General features: G+C 43.1%; 1 protein-coding gene across 1 annotated transcript in view; it reads left to right on the top strand.

Moving 5' to 3' along the window:
* Positions 1-16,608, top strand: part of LOC124985735 (ankyrin repeat domain-containing protein 20B-like) — a 95,345-nt gene extending 78,737 nt beyond the window's left edge. The window contains exon 16 of the mRNA XM_047554366.1: positions 15,864-16,608. Within this exon, the coding sequence (XP_047410322.1) occupies positions 15,864-16,608 (745 nt within the window). The remainder of the gene's footprint in view (positions 1-15,863) is intronic.
* The last annotated feature ends 594 nt before the right edge of the window (positions 16,609-17,202 follow it).

The following is a 17,202-nucleotide window of genomic DNA, read 5'->3' as shown; positions in this document are numbered from 1 at the left end:
GGTCCTCTTATAGATCAGGCAGGTGTGTTGTACACTGCAGGGCATGGGGTGCACCCACTGGGGTTGCTCTTCTGAACCTGACGACACTGTGTCTTCTGCAAGGGTACGAGAGCAATCTAGACTAGGGCCCTTCGTAGGTGATACCCCCACAGTCTTTGTGTTATTTCTCTGTGCTGTTATGTGGGAGTGGGTGTCCTCAAGTGGGGCCCGAGACTCCCCTGAGCCATTCCTACTTGGGCCCTGGTCATCAAAGTGTGATTTTTCTCTCACCTGTTCTTTATGCTAGAGTATGTCCAAAGTGTGAGCAGAGTTGGTGTGTGAAGCAAGCTGCGCTGTCTCCTGGCTGGGTTGGAGTGCAGGTCAGTGGCAGATCAGTCACCCATGAACTCAAGTGTCACAATAGATTCCCAGGACTTCATGGAAATGTGGGGAGGAAACAACAGCAACGTGTGGGACAACATCTGGCATTAAAATGAATGCCAAGTGCCTACGATTCCATCCACAGCACTAATAAGCAGAGAAGCAGGAATGGTGGAGGCAGAAATTAAAAAATTGAATAGTTCTGAGGATGGTAAAGTCAGTTCGTTAAGAGAAAAGAAAATATGAAAGGAGAAAAAGTAGAAGAGAGGTACAAGTAAAGGCCATTAAAGGAGAAAGAAAAAAAAATGAATAAGAGAAAGTGTCTACTAGAGGGAGAGAAGAGGAGAGGAAGGGTAACACAAGAAACCAAAACAGACATTGGAGAAAAAATAGCCTCTTCAACAAATGGTGCTGGGAAAGCTGGAAATCATATGTAGCAGAGTGAAATGTAACCCCTAACTCTCACCCTGCACAAAAATCAACTCAAAGTGGATCTAGACATTAGACCAGAGATGCTGAGCCTACTAGAAGGAAATGTGGACCCAAATTTCCAACATGTCTACTTAGGAACCGAATTCCTCAATAAAACTCTTAAAGTTCAAACAGTAAAATCCCTTCTTCACAGCAAAGGCAACAATCAAGAACATGAAGAGAGCCTATAGAATGGGAGAAAATCTTTGCCACCTGCACCTCAGATAGAGCACTAATCTCCAGGATATACAAAGAACTCAAAAAACTTAACACACACACACACACACACACACACACACACAGACACACACACAAAGCCAAATCAATAAATCAGCAAAGGAACTGAACAGACACTTCACAGAAGAAATACAATCCATCAACAAATATATTAAAAAATGTTCAACATCACTAGCAATTAGAGAAATGCAAATTTAAACTACACAGGTTCCATCTCCCTCCAGTCAGAATGGCAATTATCAAGAAAACAAGCAACAATAAATGTTGACGAGGCTATGGGCGAAAAGTTACACTGATACAACTCATACATTGCTGGTGGGACTACAAATTGGTGCAATTATTACGGAATGCAGTTATGGAGATTCCTCAGAAAAGTTGGAATGGAACCATCATTTGACCCAGCTATCCCACTCCTCAGTTTATACCCACAGGACTTAAAAGCAGCATACTACAGTAATTTAGCCACATCAATGTTTATAGCAGCTCAATTCTAATAGCTAAGCTATGGAACCAACCAAGAAGAGTGGATAAAGAAAATGTGGTATATATACACAATGGAATATTACTCAACCTTAAAGAAGAATGAAATTATGCCTTTTGTCAGTAAATGAATGGAGCTGGAGAATGTTATACTAAGGAAAATAAGGCAATCCCAAAGAACCAAAGTCCAAATGTTTTCTCTTATATGCGTATGCTAATTCACAATGTGACAGGGCTTGGAAAAATAGAGGTACTTTGAATTAGAGGGGAATGTAAGGGAGGGGAGGGGGCTTGGGGGTAGGAAGAATTGTAGAATGAATCAGTCTTTATTACTCTATGTGCATATATAATTATACAACCAATGAAACTCCACATCATGTACAACCTCAAGAATGGGATCCTAATTAGAACAAGTTATTCCATGTATGTATACTATGTCAAAAATACTTTCCACTGTCATGTATATCTAAAAAGAACAAATTTAAAAAAAGAAACCACTAACCCTCAAAAAATGAAAAAAGGCAAGAAAAGGAAATGGAAAAACAACATATTTGGGGTATGCACTTAAACCAATCAGGAAATAAAACAAGATCATACAAAAAAAATTCTTAATGAAAAACAAAAGAATTGTCTCCACCAAGGTGGTTGAAACTGTGGACAAAGATGGTGTGCACTTTCTGTGCCAGGTGGCCCTTCTTTCTGTTCCTTCTTGGTTGTGCCCTCCTTAGACAGAGCAAGGGCTGGAGCTGATAAGCCCCTTCTCCTCTTGTGTTGCCACCAAGCTGCCAGCTGGAGCGGCCTGGGACTGCAGCTGGTTGAGGTGGCTCTCAGCTTCCCTGCTTGACACCACAAGGTCCGATGGAATGGGAAGAACCATCGAGTGGAGTTTTGTCTGGACAGACAAAATCCTGGAGCATTATAAATGGATTGCAGAGTCCGCGCTCCCCAGCAGAGGTTCAGCAAATCATCCAGCTGTAATTAGAAAAGTCTTCCAGGTGAAGGGTAGTTCAGAGATCACAGAGAAGTGATTTTCACCTGACTGTGGTTGCTTTGCTTGCTTAAGCCTCTTCATCACATAAAGAGCACTCTTTACTGAGTTTGGGAGATCATCTTGGAAGTATGAATTTCCTGGTAGAGTCGAGAACAAATCCAGTTGTCCCTATGCAATCTGCACCTGGGTTACTTAGGCAATGGCTCCCATCCCTTCCTGCTTAGGCCACTGTGGGATTCACCTGTGTCCTAAATCAAAGTTCAATTGGAGGGCTGGGAGTGTAGCTCAGTGGTAGAGAGGTTGCCTAGCACATGTGAGGCACTGGGTTTGATACTCAGCACCACATAAGAAAGAATAAAGGTATTATGTCCATCTACAACTAAAAAAAAAAAATTAAAAAGAAAAGTTTAATTGGAGCTGAAGGTTAAACTGGACTTAAAATGTGTTTTACATGTACATTGGTACTTAAAAGCATCATGTCTAGGTTTGAGTCCCAGCTCTCTTTGGACAAATCACTTAATTGATCAACATCTCTGTCTCTTCACCTGTAGTGTAGGGAGACATGGAGATCCACAACAGGGCAGAGCCAGAGGACAGCCCTCCTCTCCACTCTCACCTTGGTGCCCTTTCTCCTGCACCAACGGAAATTATTCCTTTAACTTTCTTCTCTGTGGACCCCTGTCACCTTGCTCCAGCTCCTATTGTCACTTCCCTCCAGGCACCCATCCACTAGGTAAGGGAGGTTGCTGGGAGTGACAGAATGTGGAGGAGAACATCATCTCATTACCCTGTCCCCCAGCAGAAGCTCTACCCTTGGTAGTGAAGGACAGGCTTCCACCTTACACACCTCTGATAATGGCCCAGCATCTGGTGGGCACTGAATCTGCCCACTGCCGCCTTTGTAATTAGTGTGCCTGTGCATCCAGAGTGGGCTCAGCACCTGATCACTGCAGAGTGAGCTCAGGTCTGCAACTGCTCAACCTCTATGTCACCTCTAATGGCTGCAGAGACTCTGAGCCTGCTTCCTGTTTGTGCCTGGGATCCTCTGTGGCACCACCTGTGGTCCACTGGGTGGTGGTCTCCTTGGCATCTCAAATAGCATTGTGCTTACTGTGTCGAGCTGGTCCAGTTCATCTGTGATCTGTGACAGCTGTAAGGTTGTGGTGCTGCAGCCTGGAAGCTACCTGGTATCTGTGGTGCCTGCACTGGCTTCTCCCAAGAACATCCACCTTTGTGCCTGTGTTAGTAAGCTTTGCCACTGACCAAAATACCCAACAAGGGCAAGATAGAGAAGGAAAAGTTTATATTGGTTCCTGGTTTCAGAGGTTTAGTCCATAATGGACTGAATCCATTGCTGTGGGCTTAGGTGAGACAGAACATGACAGAAGGATGTAGCCACTGGGAAGATGAACCCTTCCACGTCATGACTCCATTAACCCACCTTCTCCAGCCATGCCCCACCTCCCTACAGCTACCACCCATCCAGTCCATTCAAACTAGCATGGACTGATTAGGTTACCGTTCTCCCAATCCAATCCTTTCACCTCTGGTCAGTCCTATATTAACACAGAAGCTTTTGAGAGACTTCATGTCCAAGCCATGACAGTGTCATTAAATCTCTGTACAAAGCTGATGTCCACACACACCTGCCTGGCCTGTGGCCATGTGGCCCATTCATTCTCAGCTCAGGATTCAGGCTTGGTGGACCCTTGTGACTCAGAATCCCTCCTCCCTTGAAGTCCTCCTGTGACCTGGCTCAAGTCATGCTCCTTGCTCTGATTCTCCTCAAACTTCAGCTGGGCTCAGATTTCCACCCTCCTCTGATATTTGTGGCCACCATGTCCTGCTTCACTGGGTGAACAGGGAGTTAAGGGTTCAGTTATCCAGGTGCTAGGTCTCGGGAAACTGTGGGCCTGACACTGACCCAGAGCCAGCCCCACCCAGGGGACCCTGGGCAGGGAGCTCTGGCTGTGTCTCAGCCTCCACACACACACCCTGCACAGGGGCCACAGGAAACTGTAGTGGGAACTCCTCATCAGTGACCCAGGCTCCTTTGCCTGCTGAAAGCCAGCTTCAAATGCAGCCGTCACACCTTTGTCCAGAGCTGGCCACCCATAGGCATCCATTCCTGTCCCTTCTGTCCAGTCAGGTTCATTTCCACCCCTGCTATTTGCCCCATGATGACCCTCATCCTAGGGGCTCCATCTCACCCTTCCATCCCCATTCTGGAGACTGCCCACTTCCCAGGTGGCCATGGGCCCAGGTAGCCAGGGTGGTGAGGACACCAGCTGGTAGGGAAAGTCAACAGCTGCTCAGAGATTGGGGCCCAGGAGTGACTCACATCCCTCTTCTCCTCAGTGGTCAGTTTCTCAACATCTGCCAAATTTCTCTGTCTTGGATTGTGACAGAGATTTTTAAAATCTGCCTTCAGTAAACACATGACTTCCACAATTGTACAAACACACAGGCATCTCATTCAGAACTTCCCAGCTCCACTGCCTCCCTTTGGGGAAGACACGTTCCCAGACACATATCCCCACTGTCCCCACGGTCCCCACACCACCTCTCTTTCTCTACCCACCTACCCAGCCTGCACATTGCAGCTCCTGAAGGTGGTGCCAATGTAGCAGGGTACTACTCTGCAGTGTGGCCACCTGCAGGTCCCCTCCAGAGCAGTCACCCAGGGAACACTTGGACTTACTATGCTACACTAGCCCCTGAGTCATGTGGAATTATGGATCCCTAACATAATATTCCAAGTTGGGTGTTTTCCTGATTGCTGCTGTCATCCCTCTCCTCTGTGTCTCCTCTCACAATTCCTGGGTGCTGCTCTACAGGGCCAGGACCTGAGAGGGGAAATGGAGGAGGGGGGTCATCATGATGGCTCAGGGGTACTGGTGAACCTGAGTTTTCTCAAGATCAATCCCCCTAATGACTTCCATCTTCTTAATGTGGTCAAAGTCCCCAGGGTGCAAGTGTACAGAGAAAGGTTGACCATGACAATGTTCATCAGGGCCAGGACCACCAGGGCACTTTGCAAGTGCATCTTCATGTGTGATCCAGGAGAGAGGTCAAGACAGCAGTGAGGCCTGGGGAGGAGGAGCCACTAGCAGATATGCAGAAAGAGGGAGGAAAACCAGGCAGTCCCTCCAGGTCCCCAAAACTGAGGCTTGACGAGAGGGTGCATGAACTCACTGCACTGGGAGAGCTTGGGAACTTCCAAGAAGCACTGGCAACCCTGAGGACAAAGCAGAGACAGTGCCTAGGAGCCAAGAGGAAGACCAGGCCACTCGGGGTTGGGGGAGAACTAGAGGTTTAGGTAAAAGTAATTAGAGCGGATATTTGATATTTTAAAGAAAGTGCAGAACATGTGGGTGGGTCCCAGATCAAAATCCTTGGCTTGTCCTGAAGGAGAATAAGAGAATGGAAAAGAAAAAAACAAATGCTTTTAAAACCAAATAAACAGGAGGAGATCCAAGATGGCGGTCTAGAGGGAGGCTGTGTTCCTTGTCGTTCTGTAACTCCAGTTTCAAGCAGAGGATATCTGTTTCTTGATTGCTCACTTCAGGTGCCTATCATCCACCATTTGCCTGCCTCTTGCCTGTCCATTGCCTGCCTTACACCTATCCATCACCCAACACAGGAGGTTCACCTCCTGATTGTCTGACAACAGTCAGCAAACTGATCGCCGACCAGCAGTGGAGCACCAGTTGCCTGCTGTTCACTGTTACAGTACCTGCAGGTTTGATTACACGTGGCTGCTGCCATTTTGAGACAACAGCCAGGCCCTGTAGGACCCCTGGCCAGACTGACTGAGCCCCATCTCCAGGATCCCTCAGCTCGACTGATCTTTCCCTGCCTCTGGGGCCCTCACATAGACTGAATGCTCCCTGCCGCCAGGACCCCCAGACTAACTGACTGTGCCCTATCACTGGGACTGACTGATTGAACCCGGCCTCCAGGATCCCACAACCACACCAAACACACCGGACCTCCAGGACCCCTACCTGACCAACCACACCCTGCCTCCAGGACCTCCTGCTGACCACGGCCACACCCTGAGCTGCAGCTCCCCATTCACCAACACATTTGAAACCAGAGCGGCCATCTTGGATAATCCTGCAAGCTAGAGCTCTGAGTTTTAGGCGGGGCAAATCCCATCCTGAGACGCCTGCTGGAGACGTGAAGCTCATTAGTCAGGTACCTCTCATGCATCAGGCTACTGAATACTGGGAGGTTTCATTACTATATGACTGTTATACTGTAGATTTCCTTTTTTCTCCTTATTGAAAATTTTTTATTTCTTTACTTTTCTTGCTCTCTTTTCCTTTTGTTTACCTGTTCCCTCAGAGTCTCTTTCTCCATTTTTTGCATGCTAACATCCAATTTCTTTTGATTACACTCTCATCCTTTCTATTATCTAGAACTTCTATTCTTTTCTTATCCCATTAACAGCCACATTCTATAACCCCCTGCATCCTCTTTGTCCTCCATTAGAAACTGCAGACCTTATTGCAAACCTGTTTCTTTTGCTGAAGATAATATTTGAACTCATTCTGTTTATTATGACAATTTTGTTATTGTCCTCATAGGGGAACAGTGTCTGAATTGGGCACTGCTAATATTGATCTCCCCTTAAAGAAAAGGTTTGGAAACCTATAGGGCCACTATAAGCCTATAGGGGGAAATCTGCAATACCCCAGATCTGCACTGCTAGAGGGGAAGATACATGAACAACATGAAAAAAACAAGGGAAGAAAATGATCCAAACAAATCTAGATTCTATATTAATAGAATCCAATGACAGTATGTTAGAAGAAATGTCAGAAAAGGACTTCAGATTATACATGATTAAGATGATTCGCGGGAAGCAAAGGATGAGATAAGAGAGCAAATGCAGGCAATGAATGATAATACCAATAAGCTGAAAGAGCAACTGCAGGAAGCAAAAGATCATTTCAACAAAGAGATAGAGATTCTCAAAAAAAATGGAAATCCTTTAAATGAAGTAAACAATAAACCAAATAAAAAACTCAATGGAAAGCATCACCAAAAATCTAGACCACTTGGAAGACAGAACCTCAGACAATGAAGACAAAATATTTAATCTTCAAAAAAAAGTTGCCCAAACAGAAAAGATGGTAAGAAATCATGAACAGAATCTCCAAGAACTATGGGACATCATGAAAAGACCAAATTTAAGAATTATTGGGATTGAGGAAGGCACAGAGATGCAAACCAAAGGAACGAACACCCTATTCAATGAAATAATATCAGAAAATTTCCAAAACCTGAAGAATGGAATGGAAAATCAAATACAAGAGGCTTACAGAACACCAAATGCACAAAATCACAACAGACCCACACCAAGGCACATTATAATGAAAATGCCTAACATTCAAAATAAAGACAGGATTTTGAAGGCCACGAGAGAAAAGCATCAGATTACATATAGGGGGAAACCAATACGGATAGCAGTAGACTTCTCAACCCAGACTCTAAAAGCTAGAAGGGCCTGGAACAACATATTTCAAGCTCTGAAAGAACATGGTTGCCAGTCAAGAATCCTATATCCAGCAAAACTAACCTTCAGATTTGAAGATGAAAAATTCTTCCATTATAAACAAAAGTTAAAAGAATTTACAAATAGAAAACCTGCGCTACAGAATGTTCTCAACAAAATATTCCATGAGGAGGAAATGAAAAACAACAATGGAGGTCAGCAAAGGGAGGAACTACCTTAGAGAAAAACTACTCAAAGGAGAAACCAAGCCAACTTAAAAACCAAAACTAAGCCAAATGACTGGGAATACAAATCATATCTCAATAATAACCCTGAATGTTAATGGCCTAAACTCATCAATCAAAAGACAGACTGGCAGAATGGATTAAAAAGAAAGACCCAACAATATGCTGCCTGTAAGAGACTCATCTCATAGAAAAAGACACCCACAGACTAAAGGTGAAAGGATGGGAAAAAACCTACCACGCACATGGACTCAGTAAAAAAGAGGGGTTTCCATCCTTTTATCAGATAAAGTGGACTTCAAGCAAAAGTTAGAAGGGATAAAGAAGGACATTTCATACTGCTGAAGGGAACCATAAATCAGGAAGACACAACGATAGTAAATATTTATGCCCCAAACAATGGTGCATCCCTGTACATCAAACAAATCCTTCTCAATTTCAGGAATCACATGGACCACAACCCAATAATTCTGGGTGACTTTAACGCACTGCTGTCACCACTAGATAGATCTTCCAAACAAAAACCAACCAAAGAAACCATAGAACTCAATAACACAATCAATAACCTAGACTTAATAGACATATATAGAATATTCCATCCATTGACAAGCGGATTCACTTTCTTCTCAGCAGCACATGGATCCTTCTCTAAAATAGACCCTATGTTATGCCACAAAGCAGCTCTTAGGAAATGCAAAAAAATAGAGATACTGCTTTGTGTTCTATTAGATCATAATGGACTAAGAAAAGAAATCAATGACAAAATAAAAAACAGAAATTACTCCAACACCTGAAGACTAAATAATATGCTATTGAATGAAACATGGATAACAGAAAACATCAGGGAGGAGATAAAAAAATTCTTAGAGGTCAATGAGAACAATGATACAACATATCAAAATCTCTGGGACACTATGAAAGCGGTACTAAGAGGAAAATTCATTGCATGGTGAACATTCAAGAAAAGAATGAAAAGTCAACAACTAAATGACCTAACATTACAGCTCAAAGCCCTAGAAAAAGAAGAACAGAATAACAGCAAAAGTAGTAGAAGACAGGAAATAGTTAAAATCAGGGCTGAAATCAATGAAATTGAAACAAAAGAAACAATTTAAAAAATTGACAAAACAGATCCAAGATGGCAGACTAGAGGGTGACTGCATCTCCTGTTGCTCCAGAACCCAGGATTCAAGAAGGGGAGGCATTGAGAGACTTGGATGAACATAGAGCCACGGGGTGAGTCTCCCCCACCGGGTGAAGTTCGGCCCAGGCAGCAGGCCCAGACAGGGGCAGCTTCTCAGAGCAGGACTGGGCAGCTAGAGTCTTCCCCAGGCAGCCCTGCTCCCTCCGCCGGCGGCCACCTTCCACGACCAGCTTCTCAGAGCAGGCCACCCAGTGAGAGCCTTTCTGCACAGAGCCAGCTCCAAGTCCAGGAGCCAGCGGCAAGCTCCGGCCCACAGGCAGCTTCAGGGACCAGGGCAGGGCAGCCAGGGACTTCCCCAAGCAGCCTTGCTCCCTCCAGCGGCAGGCTCCTTCCACGGCCAGCTTCTCGGACTAGGCCACTCAGTGAGAGCCTTTCCGCACAGAGCCAGCTCCAAGCCCTAGAACCAGTAGCGGGGAGGGGCAGCTTTCTTTGGAAGCACTGCATTATCAAGTTCCTCCAAGACTTCAGGCTACTGAAGGCTGGGAGGTGATATACTGGAAATCTATAGGGACACTAAAAGCCAATAGAGGAAATCTGCAATATCTCAGAGTCCCACTGATATCTGACCAATATGAGAAAACAAGGGAAGAAAATGTCCCAAGCAAACCTAGATACTATATCAATAAAACCCAATGACAGCACAGCAGAAGAAATGTCAGAAAGGGAGTTCAGAATGTACATAATTAAAATGATCAGAGAAGCAAACGAAGAGATGAAAGAGCAAATGCAGGCATTGAAGGAGGAGATGAAAGAGCAAATGCAGGCATTAAATGATCGCACCAATCAACAGTTAAAAGAGCAAATACAGGAAGCAAGAGATCATTTCAATAAAGAGTTAGAGATACTGAAAAAAAAAAAAACAGAAATCCTTGAAATGAAGGAAACAATAAGCCAAGTTAAAAACTCTATAGAAAGCATAACCAATAGGATAGAACACCTGGAAGACGGAACCTCACACATTGAAGACAAAATATTTAACCTTGAAAACAAAGTTGAACAAACAGAGAAGATGGTAAAAAATCATGAACAGAATCTACAAGAATTATGGGATATCATGGAAAGGACAAATTTAAGAATTATTGGGATTGAGGAAGGCTTAGAGAAACAAACCAAAGGAATGAACAATCTATTCAATGAAATAATATCAGAAAATTTCCCAAATCTGAAGAATGAAATGGAAAACCAAGTACAAGAGGCTTATAGGACTCCAAATACACAAAATTACAACAGACCCACACCAAGGCACATTATTATGAAAATACCTAACATACAAAATAAAGACAGAATTTTAAAGGCCACAAGAGAAAAGAATCAAATTACATTCAGGGGTAAACCAATACGGATATCAGCAGATTTTTCAATCCAGACCCTAAAAGCTAGAAGGGCCTGGAACAACATTTACCAAGCCCTAAAAGAAAATGGATGCCAACCAAGAATCTTATACTCAGCAAAACTACTTTCTGATTTGATGACGAAATAAGATCCTTCCATAATAAACAAAAGCTAAAGGAATTTACAAAAAGAAAGCTGGCATTACAGAAAATTCTCAGCAAAATATTCCATGAGGAAGAGATGAAAAACAATGATGCAACAGGAGGAACTAACCTAAAGGAATAGCCAAATACAGGAGAAACCAAATCATACCAAAAAACAAAAATGAGTCAAATGACTGGGAATACAAATCATATCTCAATAATAACCCTGAATGTTAATGGCCTGAACTCATCAATCAAAAGACATAGACTGGCAGATTGGATTAAAAAGAAAAATCCAACAATAGGCTGCCTGCAAGAGACTCATCTCATAGAAAGAGATACCCATAGACAAAAGGTGAAAGGATGGGAAAAAACCATACCACGCACATGGACTCAGCAAAAAAGATGGAGTATCCATCCTCATTTCAGATAATGTGGACTTCAAACCAAAACTAGTCAGAAGGGATAAAGAAGGACATTACATACTGCTTAAGGGAAGCATAAATCAGCAAGACATAACAATCATAAATATCTATGCCCTGAATATTGGCTCATTCATGTACGTCAAACAAATCCTTCTCAATTCCAGAAATCAAATAGACCACAACACAATAATACTAGGCGATTTTAACACACCTCTCTCACCACTGGATAGATCGTCCAAACAAAAATTGAATAAAGAAACCATAGATCTCAATAACACAATCAACAATTTAGACTTAATGGACATATATAGAATATACCTTCCAACAAAGAACAAATACACTTTCTTCTCAGCAGCACATGGATCCTTCTCTAAAATAGACCATATTTTATGCCACAAAGCTACTGTTAGCAAATACAAGGAGATAGAGATACTACCATGTATTCTATCAGATCATAATGGATTGAAATTAGAAATAAATGACAGAATAAAAAACAGAAACTTCTCCAATACCTGGAGATTAAATAATATGCTATTATATGATGAATGGATAACAGAAGACATCAGGAGGAAATTTTAAAAATTCTTAGAAGTAAACGAGAACAAAGACACATCATATCAAAATCTCTGGGACACTATGAAAGCAGTACTTAGAGGAAGATTTATTTCATGGGGCGCATTGAACAAAAGAAGTAGAAATCAACAAATAAACGACTTAACACTACAGCTCAAAGCCCTAGAAAAAGAAGAACAGACCAACACCAAAAGTAGTAGAAGACAGGAAATAGTTAAAATCAGAGCCAAAATCAACGAAATTGAAAGAAACAATCGGAAAAATGAACAAAATAAATAGTTGGTTCTTTGAAAAAATAAACAAAATTGATAAACCCTTAGCCCACTAACAAAGAGAAAGAGGGAGAAAACTCAAATTACTAAAATTCGGAATGAACATGGAAATATCACAACAGACACGAGTGAAATACAAAACATAATTAGAAGCTATTTTGAAAATCTATATTTCAACAAAACAGAAAACCTCGAAGACATCAACAAGTTTCTAGAGACATATGAATTACCTAAACTGAACGAGGAGGATATGCACAACTTAAATAAATCAATTTCAAGCAATGAAATAGAAGAGGTCATCAAAAGCCTACCAACAAAGAAAAGTCCGGGACCAGATGGGTTCTCAGTCGAGTTCTACAAAAACTTTAAAGAAGAGTTCATTCCAATACTCCTCAAAGTATTCCATGAAATAGAAGAGGAGGGAACCCTCCCAAACTCGTTCTATGAAGCCAATATCACTCTGATACCTAAACCAGAAAGAGACACATCAAGAAAAGAAAATTTCAGACCAATATCCTTAATGAACATTGACGCAAAAATTCTCAACAAAATTTTAGTAAATCACATACAAAAAAATATTAAAAAGATAGTGCACCATGATCAAGTGGGTTTTATCCCAGGGATGCAAGGTTGGTTCAACATCCGGAAATCAATAAATGTAATTCACCATATCAACAGACTTAAAGTTCAGAATCATATGATTATTTCAATAGATGCAGAAAAAGCATTCGATAAAATACAGCATCCCTTCATGCTCAAAACACTAGAAAAAATTGGGATAGTGGGAACATTCCTTAACATTATAAAGGCCATCTACACTAAGCCCATGGCCAATATCATTCTAAATGGTGAAAAAACTGAAAGCATTCCCCCTAAAAACTGGAACAAGGCAGGGATGCCCTTTTTCACCACTTGTATTCAACATCGCCTTTGAAACTCGAGCCAGAGCAATTAGACAAACAAAGAAATTAAAGGGATACGAATTGGAAAAGAAGAACTCAAACTATCCCTGTTCGCTGATGACATGATTATATATTTAGAGGAACCTGGAAATTCCACCAGAAAACTTTTAGAACTCATAAGTGAATTCAGTAAAGTAGCAGGTTACAAGAGCAATGCTCATAAATCCAATACATTTTTATACATAAGTGATGAATCTTCAGAAAGAGAAATTAGGAAAACTACCCCATTCACAATAGCCTCGAAAAAAATAAAATACTTGGGAATCAATCTCACAAAAGAGGTGAAAGACCTCTACAATGAGAACTACAGAACACTAAAGATAGAAATTAAAGAAAACCTCAGAAGATGGAAAGATCTCCCATGTTCTTGGATAGGAAGAATTAATATTGTCAAAATGGCCATACTACCAAAAGTGCTATACAGATTCAATGCAATTCCAATTAAAATCCCAATGATGTACCTTACAGAAATAGCGCAAGCAATCATTAACTTCATCTGGAAGAATAAGAAACCCAGAATAGCTAAAGCAATCCTCAATAGAAAGAGCGAAGCAGGGGGTATTGCAATACCAGACCTTCAACTCTACTACAAAGCAATAGTAACAAAAACAGCATGGTATTGGTACCAAAATAGACAGGTAGATCAATGGTACAGAATAGAGGACATGGACACAAACCCAAATAAATACAATTTTCTCATACTAGACAAAGGGGCCAAAAATATGCAATGGAGAAAAGATAGCCTCTTCAACAAATGGTGCTGGGAAAACTGGAAAACCATATGCAACAGAATGAAATTAAACCCCTGTCTCTCACCCTGCACAAAACTCAACTCAAAATGGATCAAGGACCTCGGAATCAGATCAGAGACTCTGCATCTTATAGAAGAAAAAGTAGGTCCAAATCTTCAACTTGTTGGCTTAGGATGAGACTTCCTTAACAGGACTCCCATAGCACAAGAAATAAAAGCAAGAATCAATAACTGGGACAGATTCAACAAAGCTTTCTCTCAACAAAGGAAACTATCAGCAATGCAAAGAGAGAGCCTACAGAGTGGGAGAATATCTTTGCCACTCATACTTCAGATAGAGCACTAATTTCCAGAATATATGAAGAACTCAAAAAACTCTACATGAAGAATACAAATAACCCAATCAACAAATGGGCTAAGGATATGAACAGATGCTTCACAGAAGAAGATCTACAAGCAATCAACAAACATATGAAAAAATGTTCACCATCTTTAGTAATAAGAGAAATGCAAATCAAAACTACCCTAAGATTCCATCTCACCCCAATTAGAATGGCGATTATCAAGAATACAAGCAACAACAGGGGTTGGTGAGGATGTGGGGGAAAAGGTACACTCATACATTGCTGGTGGGGTTGCAAATTAGTGCAGCCACTCTGGAAAGCAGTGTGGAGATTCCTCAGAAAACTTGGAATGGAGCCACCATTTGACCCAGCTATCCCACTCCTCGGCCTATACCCAAAGGTCTTAAAATCAGCATACTACAGAGATGCAGCCACATAAATGTTCATAGCTGCTCAATTCACAACAGCTAGACTGTGGAAGCAACCTAGATGTCCTTCAATTGATGAATGGATAAAAAATCTGTGGTATATATATACAATGGAATATTATTCAGCTATAAAGAATAATAAAATTATGGCATTTGCAGGCAAATGGATGAAATTGGAGAATATCATGCTAAGTGAGTTAAGCCAATCTCAAAAAACCAAAGAAGGAATGATGTTGCTGATAAGCGGATGATGACACATAATGGGGGGTTGGAGGGGGGCAAGAATGGAGGAAGGAGGGACTGTATAGAGGGAAAAGAGGGGTGGGAGGGGTGGGGGGGAGGAAAAAATAACAGAATGAATCAAACATCATTACCCCATGTAAATTTATGATAATGCAAATGGTATGCTGTTACTCCATGTAGAAACAGAAACAACATGTATCCCATTTGTTTACAATAAAAATAAATTTAAAAAAATATTTGAAAACTCTGCACCTGTATGAATACTATTATATGAGATGGAAAAAATTCACAATCTAATCTCTTTTATGCCAGACTGATGTGTTTTGTTATTTCCACTAAATAAATGTAACAACTATTCATGGACAAACTTACAAAATAAGTAAATAAAAAAATATAAAATAAAATAAAAAATCAGATCTCCAGTGAGCGGATGGAGAGATGCAGGGCTGGCTAGCTGTTGGCCTAGCTGAAGATGGGGTCGGGACAGGCAGGACACACTTGTCTAAGGGGGCTCCATTCACTTGGTCCCCTTTTGTTTACACTTCCTGGTGTGTGTGTGTGTGTGTGTGTGTGTGTGTGTGTGTGTGTGTGTGTAGGGGGTCTAAACAGCTTCACACTGCCTTCATTGGCTAGGATGTAGTTGCCTGTGCGGCTGGAAGGCAGGGAGCAGGGACCTCTGGGAAACAGCCCCAACAATCCACTTGCACTGGATGCTCAAGGTCCCTAGCCACCTCGCCTTTGCTTCTCCCTGGGCCACGCCTTCTGTCCCTTGCTTCTCTTTTAAAAATCAAATAGAAAAGGAAATAGAAGGCAGTCCATTGCAGGGAGCCCGGCAGGCCGCCATTCTTGGGTCCCCGCCTTCCTCCCGCACCTCTTGGTTCTCTCCCCACTCCCTTGAGGTCTGCCCCTCTTGGTCCTCTCACACACGCGTGCACAGTCTCCGTTGATATCTTACATCCCCCTCCCGACGCCTTGGGCCTGGGACACGGTGTTAAGTCTTCATCAGGCACAGGAAAAGCTGAGCCTCTTCAGGAGCACCCTGCCAGCGCTCTCGGTGGTCTGGTGGCTGAACCTTCCGCTCCTGGAGTCCCTTCGCTGCTCGTGGGGCATTTTTCTGGAGTTACCCAGCGGAGCCCGGGTCCTGGCTCTGCCCCTGCGCGCTCCCGCCGCTCTCAGTCGCTGCTGTCCTGGCGCGTCGCTCTCGTTCCTGGCCTGGGGTCCCCGCCTTTCCCAGCTGGCCGACACCAGCAGGGGACCAAGGGGTCTGGGCTCCTCAGCGATCCTGGCATCCTGGCGGCGACTGTTCACAGAAGAGCCTGGAGCGCGCGGCCTGGAGAAGCTCGCGAGCATAGGAAAGTGGTGGCGTCTTGGGGAGACACAGGGCGCCCTCTGGCGACGCCTGGCCACCGGCGAAGGCGGCTCGGCAGCGCCCGGAGCAGGAGTGGGCTGCGGGGAGGGCGAGCGGGCGAGCGCAGGCGCCTCCCTCTCGGCCCCACGTGCATACCAGTGTCTCTCTTCCTGCGGAGCCGGCGCTCCAGAGCTGCGTGTGGCAGTGCCATCCAGAGGTTCGCACCTTCTCCCCGCCGAGGGCTCCAGCCAGCCAGCCAGCGGGAGCCAGACGCGAGCCCATTCCCGGATGGGTGAAGGGCAGCCTTTGCTCGGCCTCCCTTGCTCTAGGCTGCAGGATTTTCCTACACCGCACACCACCCCAGTGCAGTGATCTAATTAGTGTAGATTCAATATTCTCCAAGAATTAAGACCTTATTTTCACCCCTTGCTCCTCCAATGTTATTTTTCTGATCCAGGATCCGATTCACGATCTCACATTGCGTTGAGTTATCGTGTTCCCTGAGTCGCTTTGATTTGACTTGCCCCGTGCCACTAACACTTTGTAATGGGTCACTCTGCACAGCGTTCCTAACTTGGGCTTGACACTTTCTCATGATTAGACTAAGGTCATGTAATTCTTCTAAGAACGTCACTAGAAGAATGTTGTGCTCTCTCAGTGCACCTTTCCAAGAGGTTCAAGATGTCAATTAGTCCTATTACTTGAGCTGTTGATTTTAGTATTTGGTTGGCGTCGTGTCTGTCAGGTTTGTCCACTGTATTTCCCTCTTAAAATTAATAAATATCAATCTTCTTTTTTAAATTTTGATTCATTGTACACAAATGGGGTACAGCTTTCATTTCCCTGGTTGTACACGAAGTAGAATCACACCGTTTGTGTAATCATACATG

Source organism: Sciurus carolinensis, chromosome 5 (genome assembly GCF_902686445.1).
Source record: "Sciurus carolinensis chromosome 5, mSciCar1.2, whole genome shotgun sequence".
Taxonomy (NCBI): domain Eukaryota; kingdom Metazoa; phylum Chordata; class Mammalia; order Rodentia; family Sciuridae; genus Sciurus; species Sciurus carolinensis.
The sequence above is the reverse complement of the archived record's forward strand: the minus strand, read 5'-3'. Positions and strand labels throughout refer to the sequence as shown.